The sequence below is a fragment of the Myxine glutinosa genome, chromosome 7 (assembly GCF_964187855.1).
Source record: "Myxine glutinosa chromosome 7, kmMyxGlut1.1, whole genome shotgun sequence".
Lineage (NCBI taxonomy): Eukaryota > Metazoa > Chordata > Myxini > Myxiniformes > Myxinidae > Myxine > Myxine glutinosa.
The window spans coordinates 19,070,769-19,091,888 of NC_136267.1; the positions used below are offsets into that span (position 1 = coordinate 19,070,769).

General features: G+C 46.9%; 2 protein-coding genes across 2 annotated transcripts; both read right to left on the reverse strand.

Moving 5' to 3' along the window:
* Positions 1 to 216: 216 nt before the first annotated feature.
* On the reverse strand, positions 217 to 1,631 carry LOC144892784 (uncharacterized). The gene is made up of 3 exons (XM_078781116.1): positions 1,351 to 1,631; positions 1,059 to 1,264; positions 217 to 966 (listed from the first exon to the last, which is right to left on the reverse strand). Exons 1-3 carry the CDS (start codon positions 1,354 to 1,356, stop codon positions 825 to 827), a joined length of 354 nt encoding a protein of 117 aa, XP_078637242.1. The 5' UTR covers positions 1,357 to 1,631; the 3' UTR covers positions 217 to 824.
* A 4,242-nt stretch (positions 1,632 to 5,873) lies between these two features.
* On the reverse strand, positions 5,874 to 8,707 carry LOC144893042 (THAP domain-containing protein 1-like). The gene is made up of 4 exons (XM_078782649.1): positions 8,530 to 8,707; positions 6,696 to 6,795; positions 6,085 to 6,254; positions 5,874 to 5,908 (listed from the first exon to the last, which is right to left on the reverse strand). The coding sequence occupies exons 1-4, from the start codon at positions 8,705 to 8,707 to the stop codon at positions 5,874 to 5,876; spliced, it is 483 nt and encodes a 160-aa protein (XP_078638775.1).
* Between the last annotated feature and the right edge of the window lie 12,413 nt (positions 8,708 to 21,120).

A 21,120-nucleotide genomic window follows, 5' to 3' on the forward strand; every position in this document is an offset into this window, starting at 1 on the left:
ACAACTTTTTAGTTGGGGCTTAACTTTTGTGTGTGTATAATGGGGATACGTTTTTAAATCTGTGAACCCCAAACACAGAATCCCACAACTTTTTAGTTGGGGCTTAACTTTTGTGTGTGTATAATGGGGATACGTTTTTAAATCTGTGAACCCCAAACACAGAATCCCACAACTTTTTAGTTGGGGCTTAACTTTTGTGTGTGTATAATGGGGATACGTTTTTAAATCTGTGAACCCCAAACACAGAATCCCACAACTTTTTAGTTGGGGCTTAACTTTTGTGTGTATCATGGGGATACGTTTTTAAGTCTGTGAACCCCAAACACAGAATCCCACAACTTTTTAGTTGGGGCTTAACTTTTGTGTGTGTGTGAGTGGGTCATAATAATGTACAAACCCTAACCCAACCCCCACATTAAAACACCAAATTTGTTAGTCAAAACAACTGAATCCATTACATCAACCATTAAAAAAAGTTCTTAACTCCATCTCTTTGTATGACCTTCCAATTCTATTTATCTTTTCCCAACTTTTTTTAAACAATTCAATGATAATATAAGATAAATGAGTCTGTGAGGTTTGACATTCATTCAAAAATTCACCTCACATCCAGAACCCTAACCCAACCCAATCCCTAACCCATCCCCATCCCTTACCCAACCCATCCCTAACCCTCACATTCAAAATCCCAACCCTAACCCAACCCATCCCTAACCCATTAACCCAACCCCATCCCTAACCCTCACATTCAAAATCCCAACCCTAACCCTAGCATAATCTTTTTTTCCTTTTCTTTTTTTAAATACGTATTTCAATATTTTTTTTTAATGTTTTTTAATACGTATTTCAATATATATATTTTTCCTCTTCCTCCAATTCTGTCTTTCAAGGCTTTCAAGTTGGAAAAAGTAGAAATGGGAAGAAAGTATTTTCCAGCATCTTCTTCCCCGAACTTTCTTGATATTGCTGAAATACATGTAAAAAAATAAATATATTACTTATCTAATATTGAATGAAATAACATATACTTTAATTGATTATTAATCAACTGAACTTACCTTAAATCAAACGTCATTAAAGAAAGAACATTGTTCATTGCTTTAGAATCCAAAGAGCCTCCAAGGTAAAACTCTTTCGTTGGATTATCAAGGTAAAACTCGTTCTCTTGGTCATGGTTGCTCAAAAGGTCTTTAAACAAATCGATCATTTCACCCCAGGTTGTGGCAAAAGTGTTATTTTCATTTTGAATCTCAGATACAATTTCCTGTGAGAGAAAATAACAACGTATTAATTAATTATTTTTTACATTTAATACACAATTATTATATGTATATTAAAATAAAATATTACCTTCATTGATGAGAAATTTGAATCGAGTTTATCAAGGTGAAGGTTTAGCTCCACACAGGTAGAGTCTCCAAAACGAAACCAGTTTTCAAAGTCTCCAAGGTAAAACTATTTTCCTAATTTTATGAAATTTAGTGAGTCTCCAAGGTAGGCTCCACAGTTAGAACCATCTAGGCAGACCTCATAATTTGTTTTTCCCAAATTTAGTGAGTCTCCAAGGTAGGCTCCACAGTTAGAACCATCTAGGCAGACCTCATAATTTGTTTTTCCCAAATTTAGTGAGTCTCCAAGGTATAACTCTTTGGCTGGGTCATCAAGGTAGAACTCGTTCTGTGGGTCTTGGTTGTTCAAAAGGTCTTCAAACAAATCAATCATCATTTCACCCCAGGTTGTGGCAAAAGTGGTATTTTCATTTTGTATCTCAGATACAATTTCCTGTGAGAGAAAATAACGTATTACTTTAATACAATATTATTATTTATATAAATCAAGCTCTATGAATATGAAAAGAAACTTTGCTGACTCTTACACGAGTCTTATCTAAAAAAAAAAAAAAAAAAAAAATTAAATAAATAAATAAATAAATAAATAAACTTACCTCCATTGATAAGAGGTTCGAGTCCAGTTCATCAATCTGAAGGTTGAGCTCCACACAGGTAGTAGGACTCCAAGGAATGTCAAAGTTATCCAACTCCTTTTCAGCATAGTAGTCCATTCTCAAGTGAAGCAGAAAGTGTGTTTGAAAAGGCCTGTGTGGTTAGTGCCTTTTATAAGAAAGACTGGGTGTGTCATTTCCTGTGGAAATTCCCTTGGGCAAGTGTGGGCAAGTCTGGGCATGTCTTAACTGGAAATGATGTAATGTCTCAACAGAAAATGATGTAATGTTTCAACAGAAAATGATGTAATGTTTCAACAGAAAATGATGTAATGTTTCAACAGAAAATGATGTAATGTCTTAACTAAAAATAATGTAATGCTGGAGAGTTTATAAAGTGGGTGGGCTTTAGTAAAAAGTGGGCGGGGCCTACCAAAAGCAGGCGGGGCATAACAGTAAGTGGGCGGGGCTTAACAAAAAGTGGGCGGAGCTTAGCAAAAAGTGGCGCGGAGCTTAACAAAAAGTGTGTGGCACAGGACCCGAACATAATCAATGATCAATGAACAACAATGATCATTGATAGTAAGAGTAAAAGGCCCATAAGACCAAGGGGGTCAGGAATAGAGGTGTTAAGGGGAAATGAAGAAAAGTGATGGTGAGAGGAAAATTTACATGTAAGTGAGAAGGATCATAGGTTCATAAGGCTAGAAGGATTATAGGTTCATAAAGGAAGAAAATCATAGGTTCATAAGGTGAGAAGGATCATAGGTTCATAAGGCTAGAAGGATTATAGGTTCATAAAGGAAGAAAATCATAGGTTCATAAGGTGAGAAGGATTATAGGTTCATAAGGTGAGAAGGATTATAGGTTCATAAGGCGAGAAGGATTATAGGTTCATAAGGTGAGAAGGATTATAGGTTCATAGAGGGAGAAATAGAGGTGTTTATGGTTTTTGAAAAAGACAGGGGGGTAAATGACATTAGATAGGGATTTCCCATGTTAAACGGAGGTGTCCCAGAAGCAACATTTATCACCTACTCATACCGTTAATGAAGAGAGAGGGGGAGCATCGGGTACAGGACAGGGGAGGGGAGGAGTAGGGTAAGATGAAGGATGAGAGGGGGAGGTAGGGAGAGCAGTTGATAGTGTGTCAGAGATTACAGAAGAGTTCCAAGAAAGGGAAGGATGAGGAGGATGAAAGGTTTGATGGTGAAGGGATGAGGCACAGTGAGGGGTTGTTTGAGGGGGGGCAGAGGAAAGTAGAAGGTTGGGGGGGGGTGGAGGTATGAGATAGAAGGGAGACGAAGTGGGGAGGAGGCAGCTTTGAGGAGGAGGGGGGAGGAGGGAGAATTGGAGAGGAATGGTATGGGGGGTGATTTGAATGGGAGGGGTTGGGGGGGGGAGTTTTGAAGGGGAGGAGTGAGGGGGAAGTTTAGGAGGGGAGTGGCAAGGGGGAGTTTAGGAGGGGAGGGGCAAGGGGGGAGTTTAGGAGTGGAGGGGCATGGGGGGAGTTTAGGAGTGTAGGGTCAAGGGGGTGGGATTTGGAGGGGAGAGGCAAGGGGGGAGTTTATGAGGGGAAGGGCAAGGGGGGAGTTCAGGAGTGGAGGGGCAAGGGGGGAGTTTAGGAGTGTAGGTGCAAGGGGGGGGATTTGGAGGGGAGGGGCAAGAGGGGACTTTAGAAAGTGGATGATTAATGAAAGACGAACAGTCGAACATTGGAAATTGGGTTTGTTGTGATTTTCAAGTTAGCGATCCGATTCAGAACGATGGAGGAGGGGTGGAATGAATGTGAATTTAGACCATGTAGTGAGGGAGACGTATAAGAGATTGAATTTCTTTTTTTTGACGTGGAATGAGTTGGAGAGGAAATTGAGAAAAGCCTTTTAAATAGGAAGAAAAACAGCGTGTTGTAATATACCACTGAATAAAACACTGAAGGGAAAAGGTTAAACATATTTAAATAATATTGAAACAGAACCGTAAGCAATCTTATATGCACAAAATACCAACGGGGGGGGGGGGGGGGGGAGAGCCGAGAGGGACCACCATGAGTCACATGAACAGGGCAAAAGGTGGATGGCAAGGAGATAATGGGGGCGGGGCGAACAGCACACCTGGACAGAAAGTACAGGATGAGACAACAGCACACGTCGAGAAAGGAAAATAAATGTTTTTGGTTATTATTATTTTTGGGGGGGGGGGGGTGGGGATTTAAAACGTTGGACAAAGAGTATTATCTTCGGGGTAGAAGGGAAAAAACTAAGAGCCAAGCAAAACACGAAGTAGGGGACTTAAGTTAACAAACACCGACGGAGGTACAAGGCCGCACACGTGGAGCAGAACACGATTAATTAATTACGAGTTACAGGAAATTCAAACCAAAACTAACTATAAACAAACAATAACGCATGGACGATAAAATAACGAGTTTAAATTTGACAAACACACGAATGAAAAAATAACCGCTTTGGATGCCTGGAGAGAACCAAGCCTCAAGGTCGGAAGCTTCAACCACTAGGCCGCGTGGCACGAAATCCTCGGCTATTTTTTACAGGTATGAAAGATTAACACCGATAAATCTTCCGAGGGATACGCAAAAGGTACACACATGTAAGATAAATACAGTTTCGACAAAAATACAAATGTGACAATTACTTAACTTCGAGCGTGCGTGAAGATCGTGGAACAGCTTCGAAAAACCGTCAAAACCGTAGATAGACTACTTGCTGTTGTAATTTTTGTTTTTATTTTTCAAATGATATGAAAATATATTCAGAGACTAAAAATCAGTAAACAATTGCTCAGTTTTATTTGTGTTGTGTTGTGTTGTTGTGTTGTGTGTTGTTTATCTTTGCCTTTCAAACAGAGAACAAGAACTGAATAGTGTCAATAATTATAGAACCAATAATATTTATTAATTTTCATGTTAAACAAGTCTTGCTAAAGAAAAAGTTTCAAAATGAAATACTACATTTTCAGACCACCTTGATATTACATAAAAGGTTTGACAGAACATAATGAAATATGTATCTGGTCAGTTTAATGCTGAAATAAGTTTGATATGTTGAACATTAATAATAATAATAATTGATATTTTCTAAACAGTGTTATGTTTTGATGTGCCAGAGAGAATATCCTGCATATATTATTTCATCAATCAAAGGGTACAACAGATGGACACATATTGCATAAAGCAGCACACACAACAGCCATTTTGTCAACAATGTTTACATCATCTTGTGCATCACCACATACTAAAGAGATAGGTATTGGTCCTTCCACCATGGTGTACTTTTGTTTCCACTGTCCGATCGTGCTCTCAACATGAATGCGAACATGAGCAATTTCTCGTGTTTCATCAACTTCTCGTCGTGATAGCTGTTTTCTCCCCTTAGTGAATGCTGGAATTTTCAATTCGGCACAATAAATGCCAACAGAATCTTCAATAGTGAATCCTCGGTCTGCTAGAATAACGTCCCCAGGTAGAAAATTATTCAGGATTCCACAGTTTTCTGTGATATATTTGTCTGAGACACGTCCACCCCATCCTTTGGAAATGTAAGAAATACTACCTTGGGGGGTAATTGCTATAAGAAACGTAACAGTGTTGTGTTGTTTGTGGCTGTTCCAAGTCTGCACTCGAGCTTTACAATCGGACGATTTTTCAATAAACACCTCTGAACAATCCAAAATGCACACACAATTCCTGAAACATCTCTGGAACTCTAATGGCAGGGTACACCTCAGTTCAGCATGAGTAAGCCATCTTATCAAGGGTCTCAGACTTATGTACAAAACATGAATCCACTTCCTGAAAATTCTAGATATAGTAGAAGGACTAACGCCAAATCTGTATGCAAGATCTTCACCCTTTAAATTCAGTCGCAGTCTCATTAATACAATCATCAGCTGCTGGAAATTTGTCAAAATCCTAGATTGAAAATCTTTCACACATGGATACAATATCTGCAAGAGGCACATTAAAGTCGCAAAATTAGGGAAACCGGTGTAGAACAAAACCTTCTTCTCATCAACCTGAAAGCTTTTCTCACTTACAGACAATTTGTTAATGCTTTTCACATACTCTTCATTTTCATTTCGCAATGAATTGAAGTCAAAGGAAGATCTTGTTTCCAACTCACTGATGTCCTTCATGGTCAATTCTGTTTGGCATGCCACAGATGTGCAAGTTTCATCATAAACTTCTTCGACATCATCCTCTAGGTGAGTGAGTACCATGAGAGCACTGGCTGCTACTCGCCTCTTCATGGACTCCTCTCGCTTCCCACGTCGCTCTTGCACGTTATTGTATCTATAATTAATATAAGATGAAATTCATGTACGAAAGATACTATATAGTGTGGTTAAGAAATTAATCTATGAAATTAAAATAAAGGCTCTCCCTAAAAACTGCTGAGGGAAAGTCGGCATTTGCGATTTGATATAATAAATTAATTAATAAGTGTATTTCAAAGGTCTATTTGTTTGGCATCCAAATTAGTCACCTTGTATAAATTTGAACAATTTTAAACTCAATACTAAATTTCTACAAAGTTGCTTCCAGGAATATTTAAGTAGACTATGCAGGTACAGAATAATCTCTTGTATTTTCCATTATTGCAAATTAAAACAGACTATGCAGACTCTTCAAATTAGATTATAATGTATTTTAGGTTTAGAGTCAAAACAATTTCATTTAGGCCTAGATCTACAAAATTACACAATATTTACAAAATTCAAGGCTACTTCTCACCTGTCCATGCTTTTGGCTATTTTCTCCTGTGCGAATGGAGTAGAATTGCTGAATATAGTTGGAACATAATCTGGGTGGGTTGGATCAAAACTTCTTCTGCCTGCAAATAAATCAAAATGCGAGTGTAGTTACCTCCCTTTACCCTTTGTTTACGTTGACATCGCCGAAATCCCAGCGTGGGTATGGCACCTTTGCAGGTCGGATGTGTTTTAAATTGGTGCAATTTTCTGTCGGAATATACGTATGTTAATTACAAAATACCTCATCTAGTCCAGGAGCCAGAATCTGCTCAAAATGGTTTCGTGCAACACCCACTACACAGTTGGTTTGTCACTTCCAGGTGATTGGGGAACATCTATAGAACAAATCCAGCCCTGATGTACAGTTGAATTGTGGCAGCAACAATAAATGGCAGCCACTTTTCTATGAGGGGAGTGATGTCCGAGGCGCAAATCTGAGATTTTGACGGATTTCATTTATTTATTTTTTCTTTTAGCTCCTACAGGCTACAGGGAGATATTATCCCACCGACAGAGGATACTGTCCATGCTTGTGAACGGTTCATATGCTCCCTGTACACAACAGCTCAGGCAGCAGGTGACACGGCGGACAAAATCAGATATTGGATGTTCTGCCAGAAAAGGCAGAAGAGTGAATGCCTACCACCAACATCTGACAGTATTAGGCAACACATTCATGAGCTAACTATCAGTCATTCATCTGGAAGAAGTCATTGCTCCCCAACCAAGCACTACCAAAGCCAGATGGTAATGGATGGAGCATCGAAGATGGATGGCCCACCCTCATGACCAAAGACCCTGCTCCAGTTGGACTAGTTGAGCTGACCGTGTGCAAGTGTAAAGTGTCTACATGTCAACACAGCCACGTATGTGCCTGCAAGAACAATAACATGCCATGCGCAGAAGCCTGCACTCGCATGGGAGGTGAACAATGCAAAAACCCAAACAAAGAACCTACCACAAGCGACTCAGAAGATGATGATGAGGAAGATTAATGATGACATTTTCGTGATTTTATACCACTTAGAGGATGATTCAGTAGCAAAATATGTGTGTTTATTTTAATAATACAACAAATAACAGTTATAGGTTAACATTGTAATGTTCAGTGAATGACTGGTTATGATATGCAGCCAGATTTGACCTGGTGAGATATTTTTGCTGAGAGTACTTGTGGACTTTTGGTCATAACAGGAGTGGGGTTGATGATTTAAGGGGAAATGAAATCTATATTTTTCTGACTTTACTTAAGGATTGTCCAATTTTGTTTCTTGAAAAGATCATAAAGATATATCATATTACAACCATAACCGCATTTGAACAACATAAAGATGATATTGCATAATTACAGTCGAAAAGCAAAAACTACATATTTCAGCGATTTTGTGTGTTTTGGGTATAATACAAGGTATAATAATAATAACATTTTTTTATCGTACTTGAACAGCATAACGAAAATCCCCCTCATACTTCCCACTATCCTTTTAATTATAATGTTGAAGAATCCCTATTGGAAGAGCTGAAAAAACAAAAATACCAAAAAGAAATCGTCAATTTCGAGCTTTACGCTACCCCCATAATAGAAAAGTGGCTGCCATTTATTGTTGCTGCCACAATTTAACTGTACATCAGGGCTGGATTTGTTCTACAGATGTATCCCAAGCACCCTGAAATGACAAACCAACTGTGTCGTGGGTGTTGCACGGAACCCATTCTCTAGGCCTCTCTTGAAAACTGGCTCCTGGACTAATCATACTGAAGATATCACACACCTGTGAAATTAAAGCAGAATAAATGCAACACGGTTGTATTACCGGTGACGAAGTGATGGCTGCAGACGTAGCTGTGGGGGGTCGGCTCCCAGTCTTTCCTACTCAGCGCCGCTTTCCAAAGTCGTTCTAGCGTTGTGTCGTCTGGAAAACGGTAGAATGACAAGCCCGATCCCTTACGAAATCGGGCTGTACATCCGACAGCACAACAACTCTTTACCATCGTGTCGGGGGCAATTTATATGTGAGACGAGTTTCTAATTGCCGCCATTACGTATGGTGGCAGAAGCAATGTTTTGCTACCCAAGCGGTCACGTGACTAAGACGATGACGTCACATGCAACTTCCCTATAGTAAAGGTCACTTAAAAATTCTACTAGCTGGATCCAGATCTTCACTAAAATCGAATCGAATGGAATCGTCCTCCTCAGACACCCAACATCTCCAACAAGTTTTGTCCAAATCCGTCCATAACTTTTTGAGATATCCCGCTATGTATCGTTTTTGGCCCTATCTCCCAATGGTGAAGAATCACTTAAAAAATTCTAGTAGACGGATCCGAATCCGGATCTTCACCAAAATCTAATCCAGTAATCGTTTCGTCCTTGTCATGTGAATACGCTACATCTCTGCCAAATTTGGTCCGAATCCGTGCACAACGTTTTGAGATATTTTGTTCACAAACGGACAAACAGGGATGAAAACATAACCTCCATTCATCTTTGGTGGCGTTGGCAATAATCCCGTCTCCTCGGTGTTAAAAACCTGCCCGCACATAAATCCCTTCGTTCACCTCGATTAGTTCCATGAGATGCGGTGTGGGGAGTTTATCGCAGCGTCTCGGTCTTGTCCGAAAATGATGCTGCATCCCCAACTAATGTTACATAAAGGAGGACGAATCCTCCCTCTTCTGAATTTCTCAAACCAGCCAATTGGAGACTTCGGATTGGTCACGTGCTTTGAGAATGAAGCGTGAGAACGGGGGTTCGAGTCCGGGGGTCTGAAAATAAGGGTTTGAAAAACAGAGATAGACTAGAACGCCACTCGGTAGAGCGCATACTCCCGCCGTGGGTTTAGTTGGAATAATACGTTTTGTTTAACATCCCCTCTCCCCAAAACAATAAATGAAAAAGAAAGTAAGCCCTGTCGCTAAATGTTGATATCTCTTCTGAGGTTAAAAGAAAAAAAATATTTTTTTTTAAAGCATTATACGTATCAAACGATACATTTTATGAAACGGGGAAACCTAATACACACTTTGGTGGTTTTAAAATGACAGAATATGTCTTTATTAGAAAGAAAAAAAATGAACATTGAAGACGACGCTGCTAAACAAATACACCGCTCTAACGCATAACCACGAGTTTAAACTACATTTACAACAAATATGAAAACTATTTTCATATCACAATGTCAAATATAGAATATATAGAAGATAATGTTTTAAAAAATGAACCCTATCTTCCAATGGTAAAAAAATCCTTCAAAAAATTCCTGGATCAGGAATAATATCCTGAGCTTCACCAAAAACTAATCAATTCTTCCTTTCCCCAAGGGCAATAATCCCACCAACTTTCATCCAAATCCGTTCAGAACTTTTCCAGATATCCTGTTCACAAACACACCAACACACGCACACACGGACACGAGTGAATGCATTACTCCCTGGCGGGAGTAAAAATGAAGGTTTGCGAATGATATTTGTAGGATAATGAAGGTTTGAGAATGAATAAAAGATCAATGAGGAAGTTTCCACTTGCAATCACTGACTGTAATGGCGGCTCACAGATCCTGCATTTTCACCTCGAGAAAAACCGCGATTGGTCGAAATGAAATCTCGCGATAACACAATACGTTCACCGCGATTGGTCGAAATGAAATCTCGCAATAACCCAATAGGTTCACCGCGATTGGTCGAAATTAAATCTAGCGATAACAAAACCAGAACACAATAGGTTGAAGGCGATTAATGAAACCCGCGATGTCAGAACACACGATATTTGAGGGTTTTCTGTACAGTATACTGTCGAGATGTACAGTGTGGGTTCACTTACCAAGCGGATAGCTACCGCTTGCCAAGCTGACCATTCCTTAACAGTTTCAAATGAGAGTGCTTGCTTATGTAGTTACGTGTGTTTCGCCATTTGGTGAGAGCTCCACAAGAAACTTGGTAACTAAATACACCCCAGATTCATAACATAGCGATGAGGATATAAACATCTAGAGTCTAGACCGTGACATATTTTGGCCAGATAGATGAATTAGTCCTTCAGAGTCACGGGACAGATTTCGACATCACAAGTGGCAAGTTAGAGGTGACGCAAAATTATTTATTTTTCCAAAACGTGGTTAAAAACGCTTTATTTACTGTCACACAAAACACCCCAGAATACTGAGATTGAAGCGCGGTGCTACGCGCACTTGCTTGCACAACAAGAAGGAAGCGGACAACGCGGTGAGTTTAAGAGTCTTTATTAAAAGAGCTCACTGTAGCACTGGCGCGCTCCGGGCTGCGCGCCCGGTGTATATCCCGCGGCCACGCCTACCCCTCGGGCGTGGCCGCCGCCCACTTGGTGCGTGGAATGATGCCCTCACGCCAGTGAGCTTTCGTGTCCGCCACACGCGCCCCCCCAGAATTCCCGCGCACCTGGAGGGCCAGTTTGCGGGGCAAACGGATGACCCGGCCGAAGCGCCCTCTGGCGACCGGCGGCGTCCAGGATGCAGGGATGCCAGCTGGGATGCCTCCGGCTGCACCCGGGATGGGTGCAGGACCGGGGGGGGGGGGGCGTGCCGGCGGGCCTGGGCGGTGCCGGGTGTCCGCCCGCAAGGGGGCGGCCCCGACGCGGGGGCCGAGCCACCGGCGGTGGGTGGTCCACGTCGAGGTGGGCCGGTTTGAGGCGATCCACCGAGACGCGGTCGGGAGTACCGCCGATGTCCAAGGTGAAATGTTTCACCCCGGTCTCCAGCACGTGGAAAGGCCCATCGTACTGGGGCCGCAGTGGTGTCCGGTGGGCGTCGTGCCGGACGAAGACGTACTCCGCGGTGCGAAGCTCCGGGGCGACGTGGGCAGGCGGGTGCCTGTGGTGCGCCGTCGGCACCGGGGCGAACCTCCGGGCCGTCTCCTGCAGCGCGGAGCGCTCCTGCGCCGCGGACCATGGTGCCGTGGGGTCGGGGAGGAACTTGCCCGGCACCCGCAGCGGTTGTCCGAAGACCAACTCCACCACGGATGCGCGCAGGTCGTCCTTGGGCGCCGTCCGGAGGCCCAGCAGGACCCAGGGGAGCCTGTCGACCCAGCCGCCATCACGGAGGGTGGCCCGGAGCGCGGCCTTCAACGAGCGGTCAAACCGCTCGCACAGGCCGTTGGCCTGGGGGTGGTAGGCCGTGGTTCGGTGCAGCTGGAGCCCGAGCCCCCGCGCGACCGCCCCCCAGAGCTCCGAGGTGAACTGGGGGCCGCGGTCGGATGATATGTCCGAGGGGGCGCCGAACCGGGCGACCCAGGTGGCGATGAACGCCTGTGCGACGTCCGCCGCTGTCGTCGCCGCCAAAGGCACGGCCTCCGGCCACCGGGTGGTGCGGTCCACCATCGTCAGGACATGGGTAAAACCCCGCGAGGGGGGCAGAGGTCCCACCAGGTCCACGTGTACGTGGTCGAACCTTCGTTCCGGCACCGTGAACGGGGCCAATGGGGCCTGGGTGTCCCGGTGCACTTTCGCACGCTGGCACGCGAGGCACGTCCTGGTCCAGCCGCGGACGGCCTTGCGGAGGCCATGCCAGACAAACTTGTCGGCGACCAACCTCTGGGAGGCCTTCGTGCCCGGGTGGGACAGGCCGTGGATGGCGTCAAAAACCTGGCGTTGCCAGCCCGCGGGCACGATGGGGCGAGGCCGCCCGAGGGAGACGTCACACAAGAGGGCCGCACCGTCGAACGGCACCTCGGTGACGCGGAGGCCCGTGACGGCGGTCCGAAAGGCCTGGACGCCGGGGTCGGTGGCCTGGTCCGCGCCATCCGGGCATAGTCGATGCCAAGGTGGACGGCGTTGGCGACGGACCGGGAAAGGCAATCCGCCACCGGGTTGTCCTTCCCCGCGACGTGCCGGATGTCCGTCGTGTACTCGGACACGGCCGAGAGGTGACGCTGCTGCCGGGCCGACCACGGCTCGGCGACCTTGCCCATCGCGAAGACCAGTGGCTTGGGGTCGACGAAGGCCGTGAACGCACGGCCCCCGAGCAGATGGCGGAAGTGCCTGACCGCCAGGTGAAGCCCGAGCAACTCGCGGTCGAAGGTACTATAGCGGCGTTCGGGTGGGTGAAGCTGCCGGCTGAAGAATGCCAGCGGTTGCCAAGCACCACGCACCCATTGCTCGTGCACCTTGCCCACCGCGTAGTCCGAGGCATCGGTGGTGAGGGCGATCAGTGCATCGGGCACCGGGTGCGCGAGCATGGTGGCGTTAGCCAAGGCGAGCTTCGCGCCTGCGAACGCCGCGTCCATCTGCACGGTCCAGGTAACGTCACCTTTGCCCGGCTTCCCTAGGAGGGCCTCGTGCAAGGGGCGCAGGAGCTGGGCGATGCGGGGCAGGAACCGATGGTAAGAGTTCACCATGCCCAGGAACTCCTGGAGCCCCTTGATCGTGCGGGAGCGCGGAAACCCCTTCACCGCCTCCACCTTGGCCGGTAGGGGGACGGCCCCGTGCCTGGTTATGTGGTGCCCCAAAAAGTCGATTTCAGCGACACCGAACCGGCACTTGGCGGGGTTCACGATCAGGCCGTGCCGGCCCAGACGTTCGAAGAGCGTGCGGAGATGGTGAAGGTGCTCTTCGCGGGACGCGCTGGCGACGAGGATGTCATCCAGGTATACGTTCACAAAATCCAAGTCGCGCAATATGCTGTCCATGAGTCGCTGGAACGCCTGAGCAGCATTCTTCAAACCTAAGGGCATCCGAAGAAATTCGAACAGTCCGAACGGCGTGATGACCGCCGTCTTCGGGATGTCCTCCGGCCTGACGGGGACCTGATGGTAGCCGCGTATGAGGTCCACCTTCGAAAAGAAGGACATGCCCGCCAACCGGGCGGAGAAGTCCTGGATGGGGGGGACAGGGTAGCAGTTGGGGGTGGTGGCGTCGTTGAGGCGCCAGTAGTCCCCGCAGAGTCGCCATCCCCTGCCGGGATTTGGCACGATGTGAAGCGGCGACGCCCAAGCACTCTCGGAGCGCCGCACGATGCCGAGCCGCTCCAGCGTAGCGAACCCCGCTTTAGCCACCGCGAGCTTCGTCGGCTCGAGGTGGCGTGCCCGGGCATAGACCCGGTGTTCCACCCCGTGCTTGACGGCCCCCGCCGAGAAGGGGGGCCGCGTAAGGGCCGGGAAGCTGGCGAGGAGGCGGGTGAAGTCGTCCGCTGCCGGAAGCGTACAAACTAACCTCGCCGGGACCGAACCGCTCAACAAGCTGCTTGGCGAGCCGCTCGGTGAGTCGCGAAGTGAGCCACTCAAGGAGCTGCTCAACGCGCAAGCAAGCGAGCTGAACGTTTCCGCCTGGACGAGACGTCTGTTCTTCACATCTACCAACAACCCGTGTGCACAGAGGAAGTCCTTACCGAGCAGTGCCATGGGGACACTAGCGGTTACGAACGTCCACGTGAAGCATTGCCTTCCGAACCGCAGGGAGAGGCAGCGCTTCCTGAATGTGCGTATGGGTGTTCCGTTCGCGGCAAGCAATGCGGGGCCCTGGCCCGCGGTGTGCTTGTCGGACGTAGAGGCAGGGATAACGCTCACCTGTGCCCCCGTATCACATAGGAAACGGCACCCGGACAAGGTGTCCGTTATAAAAAGAAGGCTGCCGGAATGGCCGATGCTCAGGGCCGCTACCGAGCGCCGGCTTTGTAGTTTCCCGACTTGCCGAAGCAGCACGGCGGGCAACAATTCCTCGCCTTGTGGCCAAACCTGGTGTGGAAATGGCACCAGGTTTGCGGCGAAGGCGGAGGCCGCGGTTTTCACGGTGGTGGTGGGTGTGGCGCATGTGGCGGCGGCCACGCGGCGTGCGTCAGCCTCGGGATCCCCGAGGTGTGGTGCATCAGCATCAGGGTCAGCCTCGTGATGCGCGGCGGCCGCGCCAAAAGTCGCCTGCGCGTCCAAAGCCGCAAAGAACCTGTCGGCCTCGGCAGCGAGAGCCCGGGGTTCTGTCGTCGCCGAACCGGCCAAGGCGAGGCGGACTCGTGCTGGCAGCTGGCGTCGAAATAACGCCCGGAAAAGAGCGTCCGGGGTTTCGTCGCCCAACAACGACAGCATATGGTCCATGCGGACCGAGGGTCGCGTGTCACCGAGCTCGGGGAGGTCCAGGAGGCGGTCGGCCCGTGCGTCCACCGTGAGGCCAAACGTGGCGAGGAGGAGACGCTTGATCGCCTCGTACCTGCCGTCGGCCGGTGGGTTCCTCAGGACCGACACGACGCGGCCGGCCATGCCGGGCCCGAGGGAAGCGACCACGTGGCAGTACCTGGTCTCGTCCACCGTGATGCCTCGAAGTCGGAACTGGGCTTCTGCCTGCAGGAACCAGACTTCGGCTTGCGTCTCCCAGAACTCGGGGAGTTTCATTTGGACCGCGTTGTTTGCCATTGCGATGGCGTATTCGGGTGGTCAGCGACGGCTGAACAGAACGTCGGAGGGTCACCAAATGAAGCGCGGTGCTACGCGCGCTTGCTTGCACAACAAGAAGGAAGCGGACAACGCGGTGAGTTTAAGAGTCTTTATTAAAAGAGCTCACTGTAGCACTGGCGCGCCCCGGGCTGCGCGCCCGGTGTATATCCCGCGGCCACGCCTACCCCTCGGGCGTGGCCGCCGCCCACTTGGTGTGTGGAATGATGCCCTCACGCCAGTGAGCTTTCGTGTCCGCCACAAGATAGTCATTTACCGACGAGAAATGATGACGAGGTTTCAAGTAATATAACTTCAAACTCAGTGATTGTGGTGCCCCTCCCCCCTCCTGGCTCCCATCACCTCCTCGCTCCCGCTCTCCTGGTATTCCCATCAGTGAAGCAACGGTGGGATTTGCCAACGACTGATCTTGGTTTTGCCAACGACTGATCTTGGTTTTGCCAACGACAGATCTTCGTTTTGCCAACGACAGATCTTTGTTTTGCCAACGACAGATCTTCGTTTGGCCAATGACAGATCTTGGTTTTACCAACGACATATCTTGGTTTTACCAACGACATATCTTGGTTTTACCAACGACATATCTTGGTTTTGCCAACGACAGATCTTTGTTTTGCCAACGACAGATCTTCGTTTTGCCAACGACAGATCTTCGTTTTGCCAACGACAGATCTTCGTTTTTCCAACGACTGATCTTGGTTTTACCAATGACAGATCTTGGTTTTGCCAATGACAGATATTGGTTTTACCAATGACAGATCTTGGTTTTACCAACGACAGATCTTGGTTTTGCCAACGACAGACCTTGGTTTTGCCAACGACAGATCTTGGTTTTGCCAACGACAGATCTTGGTTTTGCCAACGACAGATCTTGGTTTTGCCAACGATAGATTTTGGTTTTGCCAACAACAGATCTTGGTTTTGCCAACGACAGCTCTTGGTTTTGCCAACGACAGATCTTGGTTTTGCCAATGACAGATCTTGGTTTTGCCAACAACAGATCTTGGTTTTACCAATGACAGATCTTGGCTTTGCCAACGACAGATCTTGGCTTTGCCAATGACAGATCTTGGTTTTGCCAACGACAGATCTTGGCTTCGCCAATGACAGATCTTGGCTTTGCCAATGACAGATCTTGGTTTTGCCAACGACAGATCTTGGTTTTGCCAACGACAGATCTTAGTTTTGCCAACGACAGCTCTTGGTTTTGCCAACGACAGCTCTTGGTTTTGCCAACGACAGCTCTTGGTTTTGCCAACGACAGCTCTTGGTTTTGCCAACGACAGCTCTTGGTTTTGCCAACGACAGATCTTGTTTTTGCCAAAGACAGATCTTGGTTTTGCCAACGACAGCTCTTGGTTTTGCCAACGACAGCTCTTGGTTTGCCAACGACAGATCTTGGTTTTGCCAACGACAGTTCTTGGTTTTGCCAACGACAGTTCTTGGTTTTGCCAACGACAGATCTTGGTTTTACCAATGACAGATCTTGGCTTTGCCAACGACAGATCTTGGCTTTGCCAATGACAGATCTTGGTTTTGCCAACGACAGATCCTGGCTTTGCCAATGACTGATCTTGGCTTTGCCAATGACCGATCTTGGTTTTGCCAACGTCAGATCTTGGCTTTGCCAATGACAGGTCTTGGCTTTGCCAACGACAAATCTTGGTTTTGCCAATGACAGATCTTTGTTTTGCCAATGACAGATCTTGGTTTTGCCAACGACAGGTCTTGGTTTTGCCAACGACAGATCTTGGCTTTGCCAACGACAGATCTTGGTTTTGCCAAAGACAGATATTGGCTTTGCCAACGACAGATCTTGGTTTTGCCAACTACAGATCTTGGTTTTGCCAATGTCAGATCTTGGCTTTGCCAACGACAGATCTTGGTTTTGCCAACGTCAGATCTTGGCTTTGCCAACGACAGATCTTGGCTTTGCCAACGACAAATCTTGGTTTTGCCAATGACAAATCTTGGTTTTGCCAACGACAGATCTTGGCTTTGCCAATGACTGATCTTGGTTTTGCCAATGACTGATCTTGGTTTTGCCAACGACTGATCTTGGCTTTGCCAATGACTGATCTTGGTTTTGCCAATGACTGATCTTGGTTTTGCCAACGACTGATCTTGGCTTTGCCAATGACTGATCGTGGCTTTGCCAACGACTGATCTTGGCTTTGCCAACGACTGATCTTGGCTTTGCCAATGACTGATCTTGGTTTTGCCAACGACAGATCTTGGCTTTGCCAACGACAGATCTTGGCTTTGCCAACGACAAATCTTGGTTTTGCCAATGACAGATCTTGGTTTTGCCAACGACTGATCTTGGTTTTGCCAACGACTGATCTTGGTTTTGCCAACGACAGATCTTGGCTTTGCCAACGACAGATCTTGGTTTTGCCAACGACAGATCTTGGCTTTGCCAATGACCGATCTTGGTTTTGCCAACGACAGATCTTGGTTTTGCCAACGACAGATCTTGGTTTTGCCAATGACTGATCTTGGTTTTGCTAATGACAGATCTTGGTTTTGCCAATGTCAGATCTTGGCTTTGCCAATGACAGATCTTGGTGTTGCCAACGACAGATCTTGGTGTTGCCAATGACTGATCTTGGCTTTGCCAACGACTCATCTTGGTTTTGCCAATGACAGATCTTGGTTTTGCCAATGACTGATCTTGGTTTTGCCAATGACTGATCTTGGTTTTGCCAATGACTGATCTTTGTTTTGCCAATGACTGATCTTGGTTTTGCCAATGACTGATCTTGGTTTTGCCAATGACTGATCTTGGTGTTGCCAATGACTGATCTTGGCTTTGCCAACACCAGATCTTGGTGTTGCCCATGACTGATCTTGGCTTTGCCATCGACAGGTCTTGGTTTTGCCAATGACAGATCTTGGTTTTGCCAATGACTGATCTTGGTTTTGCACATGACTGATCTTGGTTTTGCCAATGACTGATCTTGGTTTTACCAACGACAGATCTTGGTGTTGCCAATGACTGATCTTGGCTTTGCCATCGACAGGTCTTGGTTTTGCCAATGACAGATCTTGGTTTTGCCCATGACTGATCTTGGTTTTGCCAATAACTGTTCTTCGCTTTGCCAATGACTGATCTTGGTTTTGCCAATGACAGATCTGCAACTGAGGTTCTGAGATATCTACTTGCTGAGGTTCGTGAATCATACCTTTCACAGTTTTAGGAAAATCATGTCGATTCAGGAAATGATCCCGAATTCTAACATGTCTTTTCCTGAAACTTTCATCCAGGAGCTTTATTATAACTCCTTGAGAAATTACAGTCTCTCCATCATCATACTCTTGAGAATGAAAGCCACTAACTGACAGGGTAGATGAGGTTTCATCAAAATCAATCACTTCATTTTGTCATTCTCCTCCTGATCAACACTTCTTCCAGAGGGAAAGGTCTCCCAAGGATCAGAAGGGATCTCCATTGTTTACAATCCCCTTTTGCTGCACATTGTCACATGGAGCTTCCTTCTCGTCGTCCCTTTAATTTTGTTCCACTGGGGAAGGATTAAAAACGTCTTCTGAGGACCCCTCTGACTTGTCTGTTTTCTCACCACAAATAGTCACCTCTGCTAATACTGGATTACATTATTATCGTTGGAGAAAACGGGATAATCAATAGAAACATTTGTATCCTCTTGAGCGGCACAGCTGTTGTCAATGTCGAGATCACACTTAAAACCTCAAACAATTCAGCAAGTGGTGCAAATGGGTTACTAATGTACAAGGGAACAAGGGAAGAGTTTTGGTTGGTCCTTGGATGTCGGATGAGTTCAATGTGAACATCGGTTTGAGGCAGGGAACCGCTCTCAGGCCACCACGGAGATCTCGCGAGATCTCGGAGACGGTGGGAGGGATTTTCGAAGCTCCACACGGTCTCCACGTTTTTCGAAGTTAAGTCTGTTCACAATTGTATTTTGTCGAAACTGTATTTATCTTTCGGGGTGTGAAGTTATTGTGTGCAACTTTGGTTGTTTCTCGGTGTTTATCTTTCATAAATTGATCGTCTGTTTGCCGTGTCGTGTCTTGAGGCCTTGTACAGTGTGCACTGTACAACCTTGAGGATTTGTTTTTCTCTCAGCGGTCCGTCGTTTTGTGATCCAATAACTTTCGTTCTCTGTATTCCCAGTCTTTTCACCCATAGCCTACTTCCTTGTGTAAATCTCAACTCGGGGGAAAAAAAAAAAAAAAAAAAAAAAAAAAAAAAAATCCTTCTCTGTTCTCATTCGTTTATTCATTCTTATTCGTTCGTTCGTTCTTCGACCACGTGTTTCTCCCCCATTTCCCCAGATAGTTTTCACTGTTATTAACCTTCAATGTTTACACTTTCCCCTCAAGTTCTGTATTCCGTCATATATTATAACACCTTTTTCTTCTTCTTCTTTAAAAGGCTGATTTCGACTTGCTCACCAAATCTATTCATCCCAAAAAAAAATTCCATCTCCTATAGTGCCTTTTTTCTACATTCCCTAAACTCTCCTGCACTCCATCCTCCATCCAGCGTCCTTAAACGTATTTTTAACTCGAAGGTCACAAGAAACTCATTTTGCAATAAAGGTTCGTTTCCCATAAATCGTACACTTTCAAAAATCCAATCTCACCCCTCCCCTCCAAATCTTCCCCATAACCCCTCCCCTCCAAATCTTCCCCATCACCCCTCCCCTCCAAATCTTCCCCATCACCCATCCCTTTCAAATCTCCCCCCTTGCCCCCTCCCTCCTAAACTACCCCCTCATCCCTCCCCGCCAAGACGCCCCCTCGCCCCTCCCCTCCTAGACTCCTGCCTCACCCCTCCCCTCCAAATCTCCCCCATATCCCATCCCTTTCAAATCCCTCCCCTTGTCCCTTCCCTCCCAAACTCCCCCCTCACCCCTCCCCTTCAAATCTCCCCACCCTTATTGCTTCTCAATTTCCCCCCTCTCACTCCCCCTCCTCAAAGCGTCCTCCCCGCTTCTTCCCCCTTCAAACTCTCACCTCCATCTCCCCCAACCTTCTGCCTCGCTCTTCCCCCTCCTCAAATAACACCTCATTGTGGCTCACCCAATCACCATCAAACCTTTTGTCCGCCCCATCCTTCCCTTTCTCCGAGCTATTCTGAAATCTCTGACACACCTTCAACAGCTCTCCCTATCTCTTCCACCTCTTCCACATCTTACCCTACCCCTCCTCCCCCCTGTTCTGTATCTGATACTCCCCCTTCCTCTTCATTAACGGTATGGACCTCAAACATCCGGGGCCTTCGTTCAAACTTAACTGATCTCTCCATACAGGTTGCTTCTGTCAAACCAGACGTGATCTGCTTAACAGAAACTTTCCTCCTTTATGATGTCTCTGATTCCATAGTATCTCTCCCGGGCTACTCCCTCCTCCGGTATGATAGACCTGAGCTTCGTCCTGGAGGCGGGGTTGCTATCTTTATCAAAAACTCTCTTCCTCTTTCATTAACAGAACTTCCTCTTTCATTAACAGGCGGGGTTGGGTTGGGCATTAACAGGCGGGGGTCAAAAACTCTCTTCCTCTTTCATTAACAGAACTTCCTCTTTCATTAACAGGCGGGGTTGCTTAACAGAAACTCTCCCTATCTCTTCCACCTCTTCCACATCTTACCCTACCCCTCCTCCCCCCTGTTCTGTATCTGATACTCCCCCTTCCTCTTCATTAACGGTATGGAGCCTCGTCCTGGAGGCGGGGTTGCTATCTTTATCAAAAACTCTCTTCCTCACTCGCCCTGCACTGCACTCTCTCCACCTCACCCCCAGGAATACCTCTGGCTACGGCTTCCCCTTCGCTCCCACCTCTTGTTCATATGTGTGTTGTACCGTCCACCAAACAGTGATGACTCCATCTACATATCGCTGTCTGATGATATGGACCAACTTCTATCTACTCATCCCAACTCTCTCTTCCTCATATGTGGTGATTTCAACTGTCATCATGCCAGTTGGCTGGGTGTGGGTACCTCTCTC